Genomic DNA, 22,039 nt, shown 5'->3' with positions numbered 1-22,039 from the left:
AAGTCCCATTCCTTGAATAGGAACACAATGAAGTTTTCACTACAGTTGGATTTGCAAAGGTGCAAAGCCAGTGACAGATGAGGAATGGATAGCAAATGTTATCAGACACAGCCTAGAGATGCTTCTCCAGATTTTAGCTTTCCCCCAAAGTACTCTGGCCCCAGACTATCTGGGAGTGGGGATGGACCACTCTAATCCATTCTGTGGATAGACTGTACTGGTTTTCCCCATGACACAAACATAATAGTACCTGGAAATGACCTACCTGCCATAGCAAGAAGTCACTCAGTCGCACTTCTCCAGAAGTCCGTATCAAGATGTCAGGATAAGGAGAGCGGTTGGTATAGAGGCACTTATCAAGCAGAGACTCAGAGATATCACTAAGGTGAGCAAGAGGAGACAAAGAGAGGCACACATCCTGTAGTATTCTCTTTCTGTAGTATTTTCCTGGTGAACTTCCATACATAAGGGTTCCCAGTTTGTACAATACCATCAAATACTCTAGCCAATACTACATGGTACACAGAAGGCCCTCAACAAATGTTTGTTAAATTAATGAATGAATTTTCACAACTATTTAAGGTTTTACATTTTTTTTAGATCATACAATGTAAAATTCTTTCTTTTCTCTTTATTTTTTGCCTTTTCCGACATGTTCTGATACATATACGTCTTTGTTTTATAGATAAGGAAACTGAGTCAAAGAATAATTTGCTGAAAGTCATTTAGCCTCAGGCCTAAAACCAGATGTACCCACAAGAATATCTGTTGTCTTTTGCTTGAAATATCTTTTTTTTTTTTTAAATACATACATTCTATGACCCAGGATTTGATGAAATACTATGCAACTGCGTTCTAAAAATAAAGATAAATCTAAATGCACTGATTTGGAAAGATGTTCATAATCTAATGTTAAATGAAAGAGGCAAATTTCAGAAAACATATAATATAAAACACACACATACATACACATTCAAACATTCACATGTGCATATGAGTATACATAAAGAACAAAGTCTAAAAAGACACATCATACTATTAACAGTGGCTTGGCTAAGAAGTAAGAAAGAGACTGCCGGGCACAGTGGCTCACGCCCGTAATCCCAGTACTTTGGGAGGCAAAGGTGGGCAGATCACAAGGTCGGGAGATCGAGACCATCCTAGCTAACATGGTGAAACCCCGTCTCTACTTAAAATACAAAAATTAGCCAGGTGTGGTGGTGTGCGCCTGTAGTCTCAGCTACTTGGGAGGCTGAGGCAGGAGAATTGCTTGAACCTGGGAGGTGGAGGTTGCAGTGAGCTGAGATGGCACCACTGCACTCCAGCCTGGTGATAGGGTGAGACTTCATTAAAAAAAAAAAAAAAAAAAAAAAATTATTTTCAGTCCCATCAACTTGCAGTGTGACTTAAAAGACTCAGTCTCTCTGAGTTTCCAATTTATCTGCAAAGAGTTTGTCCTACCTACTTTAGACAGTGGGCAGAGTTCTTATGGAAAAAGCTGAGATCATGCCAGTGCATTCCAGCCTGGGTGATACAGTGGGACCCTGTCTCAAAAAAAAAAAAAAAAAAAAAAAAAAAGAGGTAACTCTAGGGTGGAAAGATGAAACTGACAAAATCAAAATGGAACATCTGTAGACTTTGGGCAACAAAAATCCATCAGTAAATGGAATGTGAGTTAAAGCTCTCTATGTGAAGATTTTTCAGAAATGACTTACATTAAATAACAGTAAAATATCAGTTTTTACCTATGAGAATAGGTTTGTTTGTTTTTGTTTTTTGAAACAGGATAGCCGGGCGCTGTGGCTCACGCCTGTAATCCCAGCACTTTGGGAGGCCGAGGTGGGTGGATCACAAGGTCAAGAGATCGAGACCATCCTGGTCAACATAGTGAAACCCCGTCTCTACTAAAAATACAAAAATTAGCTGGGCCTGGTGGCACGTGCATGTAATCCCAGCTACTCAAGGAGGCTGAGGCAGGAGAATTGCCTGAACCCAGGAGGCGGAGGTTGCGGTGAGCTGAGATCGCGCCATTGCACTCCAGCCTGGGTAACAAGAGCAAAACTCCGTCTCAAAAAAAAAAAAAAAAAAAAAAGAAACAGGATATGGCTGTTATCCAGGCTGGAGTACAGTGATGTGATCTTGGCTCACTGTAATCTTAGCCTCCTTGACTCAAGCCATCCTTCCACCTTAGCCTCCCAAGTAGCTGGGACTATAGGCACATGCCATCACACCCAGCTAATTTTTGTACTTTTAGAGATGGGGTTTCACCATTTTGCCCAGGCTGGTCTTGAAATCACGAGCTCAAGCAATCCAATCCAATCCACCTTGGCCACCCAAAGTACTGGGATTACAGGTATGAGCCACTGCACCTGGTCAGAACAGTTTACTTTAAAAAAGTCTTGACAATCTTGGCAAGAATAAGGTGAAATGAGCACTTTCAAACTCAGATCGTGAGGAAACAGTCCAAACTGCAGACTAGTCAAAGATTTAATTGTGGCATTATTTGTAACAATGAATATTAGAAACTGCCTATATACCCGACAAACAGAAGACTGATTAAATAATTTAATGCAAGAAATATTTTATAGCCATTATAAATAGTGATATGAAGAATTATTAAAAACATGGGTGGTAGAAAAACATAACACTGAATGAAAAAAGCATGATTCAGAGTGAAAACTATTCATAATGTGATTTCATGTGTTATAAATATTTATGTCAGAAGTGAATATGTGTGTGTGTTCATGTGTGTGTTTGAGACAGGGTTTCACTCTGTTGTCCAGGCTAGAGGGCAACGGTGTAATCACAGCTCATTGCAGCCTTGACCTGCTGGGCTCAAGTAATCCTCACTCAGCCTCCCAAGTAGCTACAAGCGTGTGCCAGCACACCCAGCTAACTGTTTTATTTTTACAGAGACAGGGTTTTGTCATGTTGCCAGGGCTGGTCTCATACTCCAGGGCTCAAATGATTTTCCCGCCTCTGCTTCCCAAAGTCTTGGAATTACAGGCATAAACCACCATGCCCAGCTAATTTTTTCTTTTTTACTGCCTTATTGTTCATTTCAACCTTTCTACAAGGAAAGTCAGCATACTACAGTGAATGAGAACAGAGGCTCTGAAGCCGGGTTGAAATCTTGGCCCCAAGGTTTGCCAACTATGTGAACTTGCACAAGTTACTTTTCCTCTTCATGTCTCAGTATTCTCGTATTTATTTATGAGACAGAGTCTCACTCTGTCACCCAGGCTGGAGTGCAGCCGCGCGATCTAAGCTCACTGCAACCTCTGCCTCCTGAGTTCAGGCAATTCTCCTGCCTCAGCCTCCCAGGTAGCTGGGATTACAGGTGTGTGCCACCACACCTGGCTAATTTTTAGTAGAGATGGGGTTTCATCATGTTTTTCAGGCTGGTCTTAAACTCCTGACCTTGTGATCCACCCACTTTGGCCTCCCAAAGTGCTAGGATTACAGGCATGAGCCATCGTGCCCAGCCAGTATCCTCATCTTTAGAATAGGCATAAAAACCGTATCTACCTTATAGGATAAGGCCTAAGGATTAAATGTATGTGGAAAGCTTAATGCTTGGAACAAAGTAAATGCTCAGTAAGTGTTGGCAATTACTATTATTAACGCTATTGCTTTATAAGAAAGACAAGAGGCCTACAGGGAGTCAAGTAGCCCATTCAAGGTAACGCAGTGGAACAGAATTTATTAACTATCCTTTGGTCTTAATCTAGTTCCTTCTTCTATAATTTCCAGATTCACAAAACAATCTATTATTTTAATTGCTAAAAATATACATATATACCTGGGTCAGGTGCGATGGCTCTGTAATCCCAGCACTTTGGGAGGCTAAGGCAGGAGGATCACTTGAGCCCAGAAGTTTGAGACCAGCCTGGGCAACATGGCAAAACCCTATCTCTACAGAAAAGTTAAAAAATTAGCCAGATGTGTAGCAGGCACCTGTGGCCCCAAATACTCAGGAAGCTGAGGTGGAAGGATCTCTTGAGCCCTAGATTACAGTGAGCCATGTTCGCACCACTGCGCTTCAGCCTCAGCGACAGAGTAAAACCCTGTCTCCAAAAACAAAACAGGCCAGGCACTATGGCTTACACCTGTAATCCCAGCACTTTGGGAGGCTACGATCAGCCTGGCCAACATGGCAAAACCCCATCACTACTAAATATATACAAATAAGCCAGGTGTGGTGATATGTGCCTGTAATTCCAGATACTCAGGAGGCTGAGGCATGAGAATCCCTTGACCCTATAAGGTAGAGGTTGCAGTGAGCTTAGAGTGCACCACTGCACTTCACCGAGGGCAACAGAGCAAGACTTTGTCTCAGAAAAACAAAACAAAACAAAAATACATACATACGTACACACACATATATAACCTGGAAGAAAAAAATGAGGAGTTGGATGGTGATAGTGAGAAATCAAGAAAATTCCAGCTATTAGAAGCATAAAACCTAATTGTAATTAATACACTGACTTTGTTATAAATGTGGGTTTGTCTGACTCTGAATAATATAAAGTGTATCGCCTCAGGCCCTGATTAGCCCAGTCTGAGAACACCAGGCTTAAGGAGTTGGTGGACTGAGACATCAGCCTCTTGACCCTGGTGATACTGCCCAGCCCACACCCTGTCTGCATAACTAACCCCAGAGAGGCAAGTTACTAAACCATGCAGGACAGACAAGGATATGGAAAAACTTGCTGGATTATTGCAATGTGGTATGAAGGTAGAGCATACTGGACTAGGAGTCAAGAGTCCTAGGCATAATCCATATTAGATCTGCTTGTCAAGCATAATCCGTATTAGATCTGCTTGTCAAATGGCTTTCTTTCATTCTAGCACCAATACTTGTACCTTATTATTTATTTCATACATACAAGAACATTTGACACCTGAATCTTGTGTGAAACCATAACATGAGAGACCTAAACTCTAGCCCCAACAAAACTGCATTAGTGAAAAGTCATTCTTGAAAAAATACTACCAAAGGGTCAGGAGGGTAGAATTTGTAAAGGAATAACATGGCTTTGTCACCTGCTTTGCTCTTTCCCTGGGGTTTCTTGGTGTATAGTGAACTCTAGTTTGAAGCAGGTTGTAATAAGCCAATCCTAATCTCTAAATTTGGGAGATAACCCTAAATCTTTCCACCTGCTCCCCTAATCAGACCTCTGGCCAAGTACACGGCAAAGAGGGGTTTTATGGTTTGGTACAGCCTGTTTTTTTGAGATGGGGTTTCATCACGTTGGCCAGGCTGGTCTTGAACTCCTGGCCTGCCTGAAGTGGTCTGCCCACCTTAGCCTCCCAGTGTGCTGGAATTACAGGTGTGAGCTGCCATGCTGGCCAGGCCTGTTTTCCTTATCAGTTACTATGCAAAACAACTCAGTTGGCAGAGGTAGGAAGCAACCTGGCCACCATGTTGCTGACCTCAGGTGATCTGCCGGCCTCAGCCTCCCAAAGTGCTGGGATTACAGGCATGAGCCACCGTGCCTCGCCACTATTTCATAACTCTTCATGTAGTCTACGACGTCAGCACCACTACCAGCACCATTCTAACACCACCACCATAATCCAAGCTGCCTTCCAGGTATTCTCTACTTAAATTGTTCCAACAGCCGTTCAGCAACTAAGTAGCTCCTCACTCTCCTGCCTCTTTCCCTGGTTATTGCTTATTCTTCCTCTTTAGGTCACTTACCATTTTCTCAGAGAGGCTTCCCTATCAGGTCCATTCTTCTTATTATAAATTCTTGTTTAGCTTGCAGGTAGGGTAAAAAAGCAAACACAAGGGTCGGGTGAGATGGCTCATGCCTATAATCCCAGCACTACAGGAGGCCGAGGTGGGCGGGTCATTTGAGGTCAGGAGTTTGAGACCAGCCTGGCCAAGATGGTGAAATCGCATCTCAACTAAAAAATACAAAATTTAGCTAGGCGTGGTGGTGGTTCCCTGTAATCCAAGCTACTAGGGAGGCTGAGGCAGGAGAATCACTTCAACCTGAGAGGTGGTGGAGAGCCGAGATCACACCACTGCACTGCAGCCTGGATGACAGAGTGGGGCACTGTCTCAAAACAAAACAAAAAACAAGAAAATACTGAAAGAAAAATTCTTGTTGTACCATGCACCACTGCCTTTATAGCAGTTGTCATCATTATAATTTTATGCTAACTTGTATAATCTTGATTAACATTTGTTTCCTTTACCAGAGCTCCACGAGGCAGGAAATATGTATTTTTATCTTCTGTGTACAGCAATGTGCCTACCTATAGTTCACACTTAAAAAATATTTGAATTAAGAGGCCAGGTGCAGTGGCTCATACCTGTAATCCCAGCACTTTGGAAGGCTGAAGCAGGTGGATCACTTGAGGTCAGGAGTTCAAGACCAGCCTGGCAAACATGGTGAAATCTCATCTCTACTAAACGTACAAAAATTAGCCCAGTGTGGTGGTGCAAGCCTGTAAACCCAGCTACTCAGGAGACTGAGGCACAAGAATCACTTGAATCTGGGACGCAGAAGTTGCAGTGTGCTGAGATCGCCCCATTGCACTCTAGCCTGGGTAACAGAGTAAGTCTCAAAAAAAAAATTAACCAAGTGGCCAGGCACGGTGGCTCATGCCACCAAATTAGCCAGGCATGGTAGCAAGTGCCTGTAATCTCTGCTACTCAGGAGGCTAAGGCAGAAGAATTGCTTGAGTCCAGGATGCGGAGGTTGCAGTGAACCAAGATCCTAGTTTCCTAGGACAATCAAATTGGGAAGGGAACCAGAAAAATTCCTGGTTCCGAAGGTCCCACATAATAGAGGTAAAGGATAAGAACTCTAAAATCAAACAGGTTTAGGTATGAGTCCCAGCTCTGGCACTTACTAGTAGAGTGACAGGGCAAGTCACTTCAATGCTGAGCTCAGTTTTCTCATCTACAAAATGGACAACAGCCTTCAATCTCTCAGATATAAGGTTAATGACTTAATGAAATACAGAACATAACACATCTCCTGGGTTATTTTTCGCTACTATTATTTTACTGTTGCTATTGGTTTACAAATATTACTAAAAGTTACATGAATAATAACTTGAGAGGGACCAAATATTTAAATGGCTTCTATAGTCCCTTCAGCGCTAATAATTAGGATTCTACTATGTTGACAACAATTAATAATTTTCTTTTTGTGCTGGGCGTGGTGGCTTATGCCTGTATTCTGGCATTTTGGGAGGCTGAGGTGGGTAGATCACCTGAGGTCAGGAGTTTGAGACCAGCCCGGCTAACATAGTGAAACCCCATTTCTACTAAAAATACAAAAATTAGCTGGGCATGGTGGCAGGCGCCTGTAATCCCAGCTATTAGGGAGGTTGAGGCAGGAGAATCGCTTGAACCTGGGAGAAGGAGGTTGCAGTGAGCCAAGATTGCACCATTGCACTCCAGCCTGGGTGACAGAGAGAGACCTGGTCCCAAAAAAAAAAAAAAAAAAAAAAGAAAGAAAAAAGAAAAACACCTGAATCTTGTGTGAAACCATAACATTAGGGACCTAAATAACTCTAGCCCCAACAAACTGCATTCATGAAAAGTCATTCTTGAAAAAATACTACCAAAGGGTCAGGAGGGTAGAATTTGTAAAGGAATAATAACATGGCTTTGTCACCTGCTTTGCTCTTTCTCTGGGGTTTCTTGGTATGTAGTGACCTCTAGTTTGAAGCAGGTTGTAATAAGCCAATCCTAATCTCTAAATTTGGGAGATAACCCTAAATCTTTCCACCTGCTCCCCTAATCAGACCTCTGGCCAAGTACATGGCAAAGAGGGGTTTTATGGTTTGGTACAGCCTGTTTTTTTGAGATGGGGTTTCATCATGTTGGCCAGGCTGGTCTTGAACTCCTGGCCTGCCTGAAGTGGTCTGCCCACCTTAGCCTCCCAGTGTGCTGGAATTACAGATGTGAGCTGTCATGCTGGCCAGAACTGTTTTCCTTATCAGTTACTATGGAAAACAACTCAGTATACCTGGGATCCAACAGGCCTTGCTCCACGCCCCAGGCCATCTCTCTCACGGCATTGCTGATCTCATGACGGGATGTGTATGCGAAACAGACATTCAGGAAACACCTGAGGAGGTAAGAAGAGAATAATTTATCAAAGGGGGACAGGGACTGATGACTGAAGTCACTGATTATAGGGCAGCACTTCCAGCCTTTCCCTAGCAAAACAAATACACACTGAATGTTAACCATGGATACCTCTGAAAGGTGAAATTATGAGTTTTTTGTGGTTTCCAAGTTTTCTTGGAATAAACATGTTACTAATTTTATAATAAGACAAATACTAAATGGCTCCTTTTTTTTTTTTTGAGATAGACTTTTGTTCTTGTCACCAGGCTGAAGTCCAATGGTATGATTCCAGGTCACTGCAATCTCCACCTCCTGGGTTCAAGCGATTCTCCTGCCTCAGCCTCCCAAGTAGCTGGCATTACAGGCGCATACAACCATGCCTGGCTAATTTTTGTATGTTTAGTAGAGACAGGGTTTCACCATGTTGGCCAGGCTGGTCTCGAACTCCTGACCTCGGGTAATCCACCCGCCTTGGCCTCCCAAAGTGCTAGGATTATAGGTGTAAGCCACCATGCCCAGCCACTAAATGGCTCCTATTGCCCTCCTAACCCTCTTCCCTTCTACTGTACACTGGCTTTCAGAGGAAGACTCCACTATGATACTGGCACAAACAAAGGAAAATAGGAAGGAGATTTGATGTAAAACAAGTCCACTGCCAAAACACACATTATATTTCAAAGCCTTACATCATGGAGTTTGGATTATTGAACTCTATTTCCCCTGTGCATCTGTATGACCTCCCAAGGTCATCCTATCCATAGGTTAAAGGAGTGGAACAGAAAAAGAATTTCTTGAAGGATGTCTTCAGAGACAAGGATGAGAACTGCTATATTCTGACCCCATCCCCTGTCAAGCAAAAAAACACACATATTTATTCTGTGGGGGATGGGCACAGAAAAGAAAGAGAAACTGTGTATATGTCAGTATGTACACATATAACATGGTATTGCAGAATCATGTCTGGTGTGCCCTGCAGACGGAAGGGGAAAGTTTCTAAGCTGCTCCACCTACTCTCTCATTGCTCCCTGCACCAATGCCGACCAAGGAAGGCCCAGGATCTCTCCCTAAAGCCAGCAGCAAGTTAAAGATTGAAACAGGTCCCTAGAGGAAAATCTGCGAACTTACTTGTTATAGTTCTTCGTGGCCTGTACAGCTTGTGCAATCAGCTCCTGGAGATCCAAGGGTAACAAGTGCAGATCACCCAGGACCCGGATACACACCCCATGCTTCTGCAGTTTCTCCCTGATTAGGGAAAAGAGGCAGTGTTGGGATAGAGCCCCTGCTGAGCTGCAGTGAGCAAGCTGCTTAGGTAATAACTGATCACCAGTTTTTTGAGTGCTTTCCTATGTATCAGACACTGTTCTACATGTATTATTTCACTGCATCCCCTCAACAACTCTCAAAGAAGCTTACTTCAGTGCTGAGGCTCAGACAGGACAGTCAGCTATGGACTGCCTAAGGTCATATGGCCATCAAGTGCTCTGGCAGGATTGAAACCCAGCCTGTTTGATTTGAGAACCCAAACTTTTTTTTTTTTTTTTTTTTAAGACAGAGTCTTGCTCTGTCCCCCAGGCTGGAGTCCACTGGTGTGATTTCAGCTCACTGCAACCTCTGCCTCCCAAGTTCAAGTGATCTTCCCACCTCCGCCTACTAAGTAGCTAGGATTACAGGTGCCCACTACCACGCCTGGCTAATTTACATATTTTTAGTAGAGACAGGTTTTCACCATGTTTTGGTCTTGAACTCTTGACCTCAAGTGATCTGCCTGCCTCGGCTTCCCAAAGTTCTGAGATTACAGGCGAGAGCCAGAGCACCCAGCCCCAAACTCTTTTTTTTTTTTTCCTTTTTTGGAGACAGGGTCTCACTCTCACTCAGGCTGGAGTGCAGTGGTATACTCATGGTTCAATGTAACTTACAAATCCTGGGCTCAAGTAATCCTCCTGCCTCAGCCTCCCAAGTAGCTGGGACTAAAGGCATGCACCACCATGCCCAGCTAATTTTTATATTTTTTTGTGAAGATCGGGTCTCACTATGTTGCCCAAGGTGGTCTCAAACTCCTGGCCTCAAGTGATCCTCCTGCCTGAGCCTCCCAAAGTGCTAGGATTACAGGTGTCAGCCACCATGTCCGGCAAGAACCCAAACTCTTGACTGTGCATCACGTGACCTCATGTGTCTTTGTTGGGAAGCTGCTTTTTATGTATCTTTGAAGTTTGTCCCATTTGAGAAGTGAATAAACTCCTCAAGGAAAGGAGCTGTATTACTGGTTACTTTTGTTATGTTCTAGTGAAGTATGATAATGATGACAGCTAACATTCTATGTTTCCTAAATGCCAGATACTGGTCTAAGTGCTTTATATGTACCAACACACTCCATCCTTACACTAACCTCTGAGATACATACCATTATTATTCCCCTTTTACAGATGAGGAAATTGAGGCACAGGGAGGTTAATATGTTCAGACAGCTGATGAATGGAGAACCAGGATTTGCACCTAGGGAGTCAGCCTCCAGAGCTTGTCTTCTTAATTATGACATTATATTGCTTCCATGCAATAACTCCCAAAATCTGCATACAGTAAGAATGAATTCAACCAGCTTCTCTCACCTGGAAATGCTATGCAGAAACTGAATGCTTCATGTATAAATGTATACAGAGGTTCTACCTAGTGGATTTTAATTCCTGGTTTCAGTTTTGCTTGAGGCCAGCTGTACTTGTTCTTGAATCATGTGACACACCTCAATATCCTCAAATAAATGCCCCTTTTTTTATTTTAAAAATAAAAGGAAGAAATAAAGACTACCTTCTATTTCTGATATTTGCCACCCAAGATATCTAATTAACATTAAAAAGAGTTGGGAGTCCCTTAAGTAAGCCTCAGATAAGACTTTCAAGGGTTAAGATAAGGCTGGGGATGGTGGAAAAACATGCTCTCCCTTATGATAGCATCTTACTGTTCTTCCATCAAGCGGCTGAACTTCTGCCGGGCCAGATCCATAAGCCCATCTACCTCACTCTTGGATCGTTTGAAGTTCTCAATGCTGAATGCGTAGACCGTCACCTCTGGGATGCCCAGGTTCAAACACCACCGCAGAGTCTGAGAGGGGAGAAGGCAAGGAGCTAGGATACAAGGAAGATTGGGAAGGGAAATAAGACATACTTTTTGGCCCTGACTCAGAGTTGGAGATGGGAGACAGACTTTTCTCCTCGCCAAAGCTGGGTAAAGCTAGGATAACACCAATGTTTATGTCAGAATTAACTAATCAAATTAGCAGAAAACCACCACTGAAGAAACTGAAAAATGTGATCTTAGTGAATGTTGATGGCATTGTGCATTACAAGAAAGAACTCTGCACTGAGAGGGTAAAGAACTAGGTTCTAGTCCCTGACTCCATCATGCACTTGCTATGTTACTGTAATCAAATCATTTAATTTCTCTGGGTTTAAGTCTCCTTACCTGTAACACGGGATCACAATCCATCCCTTACAAGGTGGCTAATGAACAATATACAAACACAAGGTGTTATTACTCACAGCATAACTTCATTATTCTTGTAGATTGAGGGACTGATGAGTTAAAAGAATAAAAGCAACAACTGGACAGCTGTGTAGCATTTAATAGTCTGCAAAGGGTTTTCACATAATTTCATTTTGATTCTTTGAACAACCACTTTAAAATGACACTATTGTTTTCGTGCTTACTTTATAGATGATAAAACAGGCTCAGAGTTGAAGAATATGTCAAAAATCCTCAACTCAACTGTCTGATTCTATTATATGGAGTTCAAGAACAGGAAAAAATGAATTTATAGTTACAGAAATCAGAACGGTAGTTGCCTAGAGAGGAAAAGGAGGAGGTGGAACAGAAGTTGATTGAGAAGGGGCACCTTTCGGAGAGATGGAAATGTCCTACATATACGTGTGTGTGTGTGTGTATACACGTATATATGTTTGTGTGTGTGTGCTGTGTATGTATATATACGTGTGTGTGTGTGTGTGTGTGTATTTTTTTTGAGCTGGAGTCTCGCTTTGTCACCTAGGCTGGAGTGCAGTGGCACAATCTGGGCTCACTGCAACCTCAGCCTCTCGATTCAAGTGATTCTTCTGTCTCAGCCTCCCGAGTACCTGGGACTATAGGCATGTGCCACCAAACCTGGCTAACTATTTGTATTTTTAGTAGAGACAGGGTTTCGCCATGCTGGTCTCAAACTCCTGACCTCAGGTGATATGTCTGCCTCAGCTTCCCAAAGTGCTGGGATTACAGGTGTGAACCACGGCACCTGGCCGGAAATGTCCTGTATCTTGATAGGGGTGTGGGTTGGATAAATGAATGCAATTGTCAAAACTTAAAATCTGTGCATTTCGGCTGGGTACAGTGGCTCATGCCTATAATCCCAGAACTTTGGGAGGCCGAGGTGGGCGGATCACGAGGTCAGGAGTTTAAGACCAGACCGGCCAACATGATGAAACCCTACTGCTACTAAAAAAAAACAAAAATTAGCTGGGCATGGTGGCTCATGCCTGTAATCCTAGCTACTTGGGAGGCTAAGGTAGGAGAATTGCTTGAACCGGGACCCAGGAGGCGGAGGTTGCAGTGAGCCAAGATTGCACCACTGCACTCCAGCCTGGGCTACAGAGCAAGACTCCATCTCAAAAAAAAAATAAATAAATAGGGCCAGGCGCGGTGGCTCAAGCCTGTAATCCCAGCACTTTGGGAGGCCGAGGCGGGTGGATCACGAGGTCAAGAGATCGAGACCATCCTGGTCAACATGGTGAAACCCCGTCTCTACTAAAAATACAAAAAATTAGCTGGGCATGGTGGTACGTGCCTGTAATCTCAGCTACTCAGGAGGCTGAGGCAGGAGAATTGCCTGAACCCAGGAGGCGGAGGTTGCGGTGAGCCGAGATCGCGCCATTGCACTCTAGCCTGGGTAACAAGAGTGAAACTCCGTCTCAAAAAAAAAAAAAAAAAAAAAAAAGACCAGCCTGGCCAACATGGTAAAACCCCATCTCTACTAAAAATACTGCCGGGTGCAGTGGGGCATGCCTGTAATCCCAGCTACTCAGGAGACTGAGCCAGGAGAATTATGTGAACCTGGAAGGCGGAGGTTGCAGTGAGCCAAGATTGCACTCCAGCCTGGGCAACAAAATGAGACTTTTTCTCATATAAAAAACAAAAACAAAAACAAAACGAACAAAGAAAAAGAAATGAAACTCAGACTTAATTTGAGTCCTCTGGAGCTGCTCTAATCCTGTACCACTAAAGGTGGAGAACAGTGTTGAGAGATGGGGAGCTGGAGGTTAAATGTAGACAACAGAAGACATTCAAGACATTCAAACAGAACAGAACAAACAAAGCTGAACCTCTTAACAAACATATAAGCAAACAACTCTACTGTCATCTTAGGAAAATTACCAGTGAGAACCTGACACTTGAGTAGCCTCAGGCCCCTAAAGACCTTTCAAGGCAGCTACCATGGACGGCACATCTGGGTTGGAATCCACCACTGACATCAGTCAATATAGTTGCTAATAACAAATTTCAATTTTTTGAGTACTTCCTTTGTCAGGGACTGCGCTACATGTTTTTCATCGTGCCCTCTACCTTCAAATAATCTACTCAGATAGAGACTGCCAACCCCATTTTATAGATGAAGAAACTAAGGCAAAGGAAAGCTACGTAACTCGCTGCAGTTCACAAAGCCAGACAGTGGCAGAGCAGGGCTGCCAATGAGTTCTAAGTGACTCCAGAGCTTAAGCTCCTAAGCATTATGCAAAACTCCTCTCAGTTGCAAAAGAGAAGCCAGAGTCAACAAATGTAAAGACTTCTACAGGGTGCTGGTGAGAACCCCACTGCCACTCACTAAAGGAAAAACATAATCACTGCCCTGGCATCAAGCTGTGTCTCTGTGCTAGGAGACTGGGACCTGTGAACTACAGACCACATTTCCATTCTTCTTAAAAGTTTCACCAAGATTGTCATATTCCATTCTTTTGTTAAACTTAATGTTTTCTAATTTATAATATGCATTATACCATAAAATGTTCATGACCTCAGTGTAGAGTGATGAACTGGTTTGCCTGGCACTTTCCCCAGTTTTAGCACTAAAAGGCCTGAGTCCTAAGAAATCCCTCATCTTTGACAAAGCAGAATGAGTAGTCACCCGATGATAGTCCAGAAATGTTACTTCTAAGAATTTATCCAAAAAGAGTACTTTTTTTTTTTTTTTTTTTTAAATAGACAGGGTCTTGCTCTGTCACCAGGCTGGAGTGCAATGACATGAACACAGTTCACTACAGCCTTAACCTCCAGGGCTCAAGTGACCCTTCCACCTCAGTAAGTAGGTGGGACCATAGGCATGCACCACCGGGCTTGGTTAACTTTTTTTTTTTGTAGAAACAGGATCTCACCATGTTGCCCCAGGCTGAAACAGTACTATTTATAATACTTATTATAATGTCAAGTAATAGTGGAGCAGTTAAATTATATCAGATCCTCTTGATAAAATGTTCTACAGTCATTGAAACATACAGTGAGAAAGCTTATATATACACTTTGAAAAAGACTCCTCCAGGCCAGGTGAGGGGGCTCACGCCTGCAATCCTAGCACTTTGGGAGGCAGAGGCACATGGATCACCTGAGGTTGGCAGTTCAAGACCAGCCTGAACAACATGGAGAAACCTCCTCTCTACCAAAAATACAAAATTAGCCGGGTGTGGTGGGGCATCCCTGTAATCCCAGCTACTCGGGAGGCTGAGGCAGGAGAACTGCTTGAACCCGGGAGGTGAAGGTTGAGGTGAGCCGAGATGGCAACCATTACACTCCAGCCTGGGCAACAAGAGTGAAATTCCATCTCAAAAAAAAAAAAAAAATACTTCCCCAAATGTTGGCCGGATGCAGTGGCTCCTGCCTGTAATCCCAGCACTTTGGGAGGCTGAGGTGGTGGATCACCTGAGATCAGGAGTTCGAGACCAGGCTGGCCAACATGGTGAAACCCCACGTCTACTAAATATACAAGAAAATTAGCTGGATGTGGTGGTGGGTGCCCGCAATCTCAGCTACTCAGGAGGCTGAGGCAGACAATCGCTTGAACCCAGGAGGCAGAGGTTGCAGTGAGCAATCATGCCACTATACTCCGGCCTGGGTGACAGGGCAAGACTCTGTCTCAAAAAAAAAAAAACAACCAAACAAACAACCAAAATGATAAGTAAAAATAAGGTTACTGAAGCTATAGATGCAATTTTATCAATGTTAAGTCATGTAGAACATCAAATAAGGATTGGATGAGGCATAGAATATAAACTATTGATTTATTAAAATAGTAAGAAGAGGCCGGGCGCGGTGGCTCAAGCCTGTAATCCCAGCACTTTGGGAGGCCGAGGCGGGTGGATCACGAGGTCAAGAGATCGAGACCATCCTGGTCAACATGGTGAAACCCCGTCTCTACTAAAAATACAAAAACATTAGCCGGGCATGGTGGCGCGTGCCTGTAATCCCAGCTACCCAGGAGGCTGAGGCAGGAGAATTGCCTGAACCCAGGAGGCGGAGGTTGCGGTGAGCCGAGATCGCGCCATTGCACTCCAGCCTGGGTAACAAGAGTGAAACTCCGTCTCAAAAAAAAAAAAAAAAAAAAAAAAAAAAAAATAGTAAGAAGAGGCAATTTTGTTCTTATTTCCAGTATTTTATGGTAATTCACTGGATGATTACTTCTTTGTTAATGTCATTTTTTTTCCTTGAGATGGTGTGGCTCTGTTACCCAGGCTAGAGTGCAGTGTCACAATCTCTGTTCACAGCAGCCTCAAACTCCCTGGGCTCAGGTAGTCCTCCCACCCCAACCTCCTGAGTAGCTGGGGGTATAGGTGTGCACCACCAAGTCTGGTTAGTTTTTAAATTTTTTGTAGAGACGGGGTCTGACTATGTTGCCCAGGCTGGTCCTGAACCCCTGGGCTCAAGCAATCCTCCTGCCTTTGCCTCCCAAAGTGCCTAGATGACAGGCATGAACAACCATGTCTGGCCAACGTCAAGATGAGATGTATAGCTAGCAAGAAAACAATAAAACACAGAGACAGATATAAAAAAACACTCTTCAACCACAGCAAACTCAGGGCCTGGTTTTCTAGCTATAATCCATCTCTCCACAGACTATTCATTTTGGGCTCTGCCATACACACCCACCTCAGCTAGCTTGTTGAAGCCCTGTGAATGGCCTTCCTGCCGCTCCACCTGGCACTTCTTGGCATAGCGACGGTTCCCGTCCATTATGAATGCAATGTGTTTTGGCATTGGGCCTGCCTGTGGAATATGAAGACAAATGATGAACAGGTCTCATATGCTTCAGGGATAAAGGAAGACACTACATCCCAAGGTGACAGGTTTGGGCTATGTGATGAAAGCCCTGACGAAGGGAATTGGGTACTTTGTGCTTTGAGCTCAGTAAAAAGATATTAAAGTTTACTTACTTACTTACTTAGTTACTTATTTATTTATTTTGAGGCAGCACTCAGTCACCCAGACTATAGCCTTGGCCTCCTGGGCTCAAGTGATCTTCCCACCTCTGCCTCCTGCTGAGTAGCCAGGACTACCAGCACAGGCCACCACACCTACCTAGCCCTTTTTCTTTTTTAAGAGATGGGGTCAGCTGGGCATGGTGGCTTAGGCCTGTAATCCCAGCACTTTGGGAGGCCAAGGCGGGTGGATGATGAGGTCAGGATATGGAGACCATCCTGGCCAACATGGTGAAACCCTGTCTCTACTAAAATTACAAAAATTAGTCAGGCGTGGTGTTGTATGCCTGTAGTCCCAGCTACTTAGGAGGCTGAGGGAGGAGAATCGATTGAACCCTGGAAGCAGAGGTTGTAGTGAGCCAAGATTGCGCCACTGCACTCCAGCCTCTCCAGCCTCGGTGACAGAGCAAGATTCTGTCTCAAAAAAAAAAAAAATTCCAAAAAAAGAGAGATGGGATCTCCCTGTGTTGCCCATGTCTCAAACTCCTGGGCTCAAGCAATCCTCTTCATCAGTCTCCCATAGTGCTGGGATTACAGGCATGAGCCACCACAGCTGGCCTATTTATTTTTATTTACATGTTTACTGAGCACTTACTACATGCCAAATACTATGCTGGGCTTCTTATATTTCATCTTACCATATAGGTCTATAAAGGAAATAGTATTATCTTCATTTTACAGGTGGGAAAACAGGTTCAGAGAGTTCTAGTGACTTGCATTAATCACACAGTTAAAAAGAGGCAAATGGGGATTCAAACTGATGTCGATCTGTTTCCAGAGTTAAACATATGCTCTTAACTACAGGCTTGGTTTAATCAGTCTCCAACTAGAGAACAAAGGGAAAACAATTTTTTTTCTTTCTCCTTGAGACAGGGTCTTACTCTGTTACCCAAGCTGGATGAAGTGTGGTGGCATGATCTCGGCTCATTTGCAACCTCCACCTTTTGGAATGAGAAAGATCCTCCCACTTCAATCTCCCAAGTAGTTGGGACTATAGGAATGTACCACCACACCCAGCTAATTTTTTTTATTTTTTGTAGAGACAGGGGTCTCACCATGTTGGCCAGGCTGCTCTTGAACTCCTGGCCTCAAGAGATCTGCTCGACTTGGCCTCTCAAAGTGCTGGGATTACAGGTGTGAGCCATCATACCTGGCCAGGAAAAATACTGATGGATATAGTCAAATGAAGATGGTGCCTTCTACAGAAAAAAAGGCACTCATAGGGCTGGGTGCAGTGGCTCATCCCTATAATCCCAGCACTTTGGTAGGACAAGGCAGGCAGATCACTTGAGGTCAGGAGTTCAGGACCAGCCTGGCCAGCATGTTGAAGCCCTGTCTCTACTAAAAATGTGAAAATTAGGGCCATGTGCGGTGGCTCATGCCTGTAATCTCAACACTTAGGGAGGCCAAGGAGGGCAGATCACGAGGTCAGGAGTTTGACACCAGCCTGGCCAAGATGGTGAAACCCTATCTCTACTAAAAATATAAAAATTAGACAGGTGTGGTGGCGGGTTGCTGTAATCTCAACTACTTGGGAAGCTGAGGCAGGAGAACTGCTTGAACCTGGAAGGCAGGGGTTGCAGTGAGCCAAGATCAGGCCACTGCACTCCAGCCTGAGCAACAGAGCAAGACTCCATCTCAAACAAAAGAAAAGAAAAGAAAAGAAAACAAAACACACACACACACACACACACACACACACACACACACACACACACACACAAATTAGCCGGGAGTGGTGGTGGGAGCCTGTAATCCCAGCTACTCAGGAGGCTGAGGTTGCAGTGAGCTGAGATCACACCACTGCACTCCAGCCTGGGTGACAGAGAGAAACTGTCTCAAAAAAAAAAAAGGCACTCATTCCTGATCTCTAGCCAACTGCTGACACACAGGACCTGGGGCCCAATATTGTTGGATCTGCTGATTTTGCAAGAAAACCAAACATCAGGATTTTTATAAAAATTTTGTTTTTCGACGCAAACAGAACACTTTTTCTGAGCCAAACAAAACTTACTTGGAGCCAGGCATGGTGGCTCATACCTGTAATCCCAGAACTTTGGGAGGCTGAGGTGGGCAGATCACTTGAGGCCAGGAGTTTGAGACCAGCCTGGCCAACATAGTGAAACCCTGACTCTACTAAGAATACAAAAAAAAAAAAAAAAAAAAAAAAAATTAGTCGGGCGTGGTGGCACACGCCTATAATCCCAGCTACTCGGGGAGTCTCAGGTGGGAGAATCACTTGAACCCAGGAGGCGGAGGTTGCAGTGAGCCAGGATCACACCACTGCACTCTAGCCTGCGCAAGAGAGTAAGACTCCATCTTAAAAAACCCCAAAACAAAACTTGGCCGGATGCACTCCAGCCTGCGCAACAAAGTAAGACTCCATCTAAAAAAAAAAAAACAAAACAAACAAAACTTGGCTGGGTGCAGTGGCTCAGGCCTGTAATCCCAGCACTTTGGGAGGCCGAGGCAGGTGGATCATGAGATCAGGAGTTCAAGACCAGCCTGACCAATACGGTGAAACCCCGTCTCTACTAAAAGTACAAAAATGAGCCAGGCGTGGTGCCATGCACCTATAGTCCCAGCTACTCAGGAGGCTGAGGCAGGAGAACTGCTTGAACCTGGAAGGTGAAGGTTGCAGTGAGCCAAGATCATGCCACTGCACTCCAGCCTGGGCAACAAAGTGAGACTCCATATCAAAAAAAAAAAAAAGCAAAAAACAAAACCCTTATTTGGCTTGGAGCAGCTGTGAGTTGTGTACCATAGCAAAAATGGACTCCTTGGCCTATTTTTTTTCCTTACCTGGGTGGGCTCTTCCCTGACTGCTTCCTCAATACTTCTTCATTTTCTACTTTTGTCTACCACAAACAGCCTTTCTGTACCCCAAAATCCATTCAAGTTATGCAGCTTGTTCTTCCAAACCTACCACTGCAGTAGTTCCCCAGAGAGATACTTCCCATTTCCTGGACTGCTTGAGATCACTTGGCATTTGTGTGTGGGCATGTGTGAGGCTTGTATAAAGGTTACTGACTCATAAATTCATTACTACCTGCTGCTTGACAGCCTGTGGCTGAAAAACAAAACCAAGTGGACTGGCCCCAATCTCAAACCTGTCTTAGGCAGATATAATATTGCTGTGATTCCTAGAGAAAAAGGTGAGGAAAGATTTGGGGAAGAGGGGAGATCATAGTCTTCAAATGGCTGAAAGACAACCCTACTAATAATTAAGAACTGCTAGACATTTTGCTAAGTGCTTTATATTAATGTCTCATTTAATTCTCATAACAATTCTACAACTGTTAAATTCACAGGGTTACTAAATGATGGAACAGGACTTTCAGGCCAGGTGCAGTGGCTCAGGCCTGTAATCCCAGCACTTTGGGAGGCTGAGATAGGTAGATCACCTGAGGTCAGGAATTCAAGACCAGCCTGGCCAACAAGGTGAAACCCCATCTCTACTAAAAATATAAAAATTAGCCATGTGTGGTAGCACACACTTGTAACTCCAGCTACTTGGGTGGCTAAGGCAAGAGAATTGCTTAAACCTGGGAGGTGAAGGTTGCGGTGAGCTAAGACTGCACCATTGCACTCCAGTCTGGGTAACAGAGCAAGACTGTCTCAAAATAAAAAAAAGAACAGGACTTTCATTCATGTTTGTCTGACTCCAGAGCCCAAACTTTTTTTTTTGAGACAGGGTCTCATTCTGTCACCCAGGCTGAAGTGCAGTGATACAATCATGACTCACTGCAGCTTTGACCTCAGCTCAAGAAATTCTCCCACTTCAACCTTCCAAGTAGCTGGGACTACAGGTGCATACCACCAAGCCCGGCTAATTTTTGTATTATTTGTAGAATCGGGGTTTTGCCATGTTGCCCAGGGTGGTCTCGACTCCTGAGCTCAAACACTCTGCCCACTTTGGCCTCCTAAATTTCTGGGATTACAGGCATAAGCAACCAGGCCCACTCTTAGCCATTGCTCTGCTGCCAGATCTAAGAATAAATCAAAGATTAACCTATTTAAATCCAGAGGAAAGTATAAGGAACAATGGATTCAAGTTCCAGGGAAACAAATTTCAGTTCTCTATAAGAAAAATTTAGCAGTATAGGCTGCCCAATGATATTGAGAGGCCTGGGCTTCCTGAAAATGTCAGAGTTAGGACAAAAGTCTACCAGAAATGTAGACCTGGAAGTTACTATTCTAAGACACTTTGGTTTCCTTGCCAAATTCCACTTAACCTTAATAACAGATTCTGACATAAGACCAGAAGGCCAACTGATGCTCTGGGGCATTGCTCACCTTTATGATGTTGGCACAGAACCGCTCCCAGAGTGAGAGCTCTCCTTCCTTGATCCATGACATAGTTATTTTCCAGTCAGAAGATCACCCCAAAACAACCAAACACCAGCCAGGTAATCTTGGATAAACAAGAAAGAAAATAAGACACCAAGATTTGTAAAGAGCTATAACTGACTTCTGGGGAATCAGCTGGACTGTGGAGAGCAGTCAGCATTAGAATCCAAAGTCATTGGTCTAAGCCTCTCATCTTTTACCACTCAGAGTATCATAAGCCAGTGAGACCTTTGGAGGGCAAAAGCCTTTTCTCGGTTCTCCTGGTTTTGCGGACTTGTTCCCATTCCCATTTCCTCAGTATCTGCACTGACTTCTTCTGAACATCTAAGTCGGTTTCCTGCCATATCATGGTGACCACATCTTGATCATTCCCCATTTCTTCCTTCTCCATCTTACCCCCAAGCTGTTTCCCACTCTGCGCTCCCAGTTACTAACCCCTTCAGTTATCGCACCCCTGCTACTTCACGCCTCAGTGGTCTCCTGGTTATTCCCTCTGCCGTCCTTCTGCTTCTCCCGCAGCTGCCCCGCGCCCACTCACTCTCTCTTCCTCTAGTTCATCCCTTCAGTTCACCCGCACCTGATTCGCTCCGCTAGGCGCGTCCTCACTGCTTAAGTGGGCCGGCACTTCCTCACGACGTGGCGCCAGAAGAATACGTCATCTTTGGGCGCTGGGGCACGCCCCCTCCGTCACTCAAGGGGTGGGGCCCTGCCCTGCGCCTGTGCCTGCGGGCTAGGAGGGGAGGGCGCAGCGAGCGTTTTGGGGCTGCAGTTCTCAGTCCCGCGGGACGTGGAAGGGGGTGTGGGTCAGAGGCAGGGTCCTGTGACTCAGCGGGGCAGGAGGCCGGGCTCCAGGCCACGTTCTAGGGGACAGGCTGGGGAAGGCGGGGTTGAGCACAGCGTGGTCAGCGGAGGGGTCGGTAGACTCACATATTAGGAGGCCTCTGGAAAACGCGCCAGGGAAATGTGTCAGGGGGCAAGAATCGAGGCGTTTCTCGGCCTTCGAAGGCCGGTTAGGACTGCTGAGAAACGGAGCAAGGCAGCGTCCTTACCTTGGAATGCCGCAGAACCGGCCTTCATTAGAGCACTA

The 22,039-nt window shown here is 44.5% G+C and overlaps 1 protein-coding gene across 7 annotated transcripts in view; it reads right to left on the bottom strand.

Annotated features, from left to right (window-relative positions):
* The window catches only part of DHDDS (dehydrodolichyl diphosphate synthase subunit), a 40,769-nt gene extending 19,083 nt beyond the window's left edge, over window positions 1-21,686 (bottom strand). For 3 of the 7 annotated variants that reach the window (XM_032300960.1, XM_032300957.1, XM_032300961.1), the window contains exons 1-7: window positions 21,530-21,686; window positions 20,899-21,016; window positions 16,274-16,390; window positions 11,052-11,194; window positions 9,224-9,340; window positions 7,995-8,096; window positions 266-380 (exon numbers count right to left, since the gene is read on the bottom strand). In XM_032300960.1, the coding sequence (XP_032156851.1) occupies window positions 266-380; window positions 7,995-8,096; window positions 9,224-9,340; window positions 11,052-11,194; window positions 16,274-16,390; window positions 20,899-20,961 (657 nt within the window). In that variant the 5' untranslated portion in view covers window positions 20,962-21,016; window positions 21,530-21,686. Of the gene's footprint in view, window positions 1-265; window positions 381-7,994; window positions 8,097-9,223; window positions 9,341-11,051; window positions 11,218-16,273; window positions 16,391-20,898; window positions 21,017-21,387 lie in introns of all 7 variants that reach the window. The other 4 variants (XM_032300964.1, XM_032300958.1, XM_032300959.1 and 1 more) reach the window with 4 other exon arrangements.
* Between the last annotated feature and the right edge of the window lie 353 nt (window positions 21,687-22,039).

Source organism: Sapajus apella, unplaced genomic scaffold (assembly GCF_009761245.1).
Source record: "Sapajus apella isolate SASKATOON/1434 unplaced genomic scaffold, GSC_monkey_1.0 scaffold43, whole genome shotgun sequence".
NCBI lineage: Eukaryota > Metazoa > Chordata > Mammalia > Primates > Cebidae > Sapajus > Sapajus apella.
This window is presented reverse-complemented; position numbering and strand designations above follow the sequence as displayed.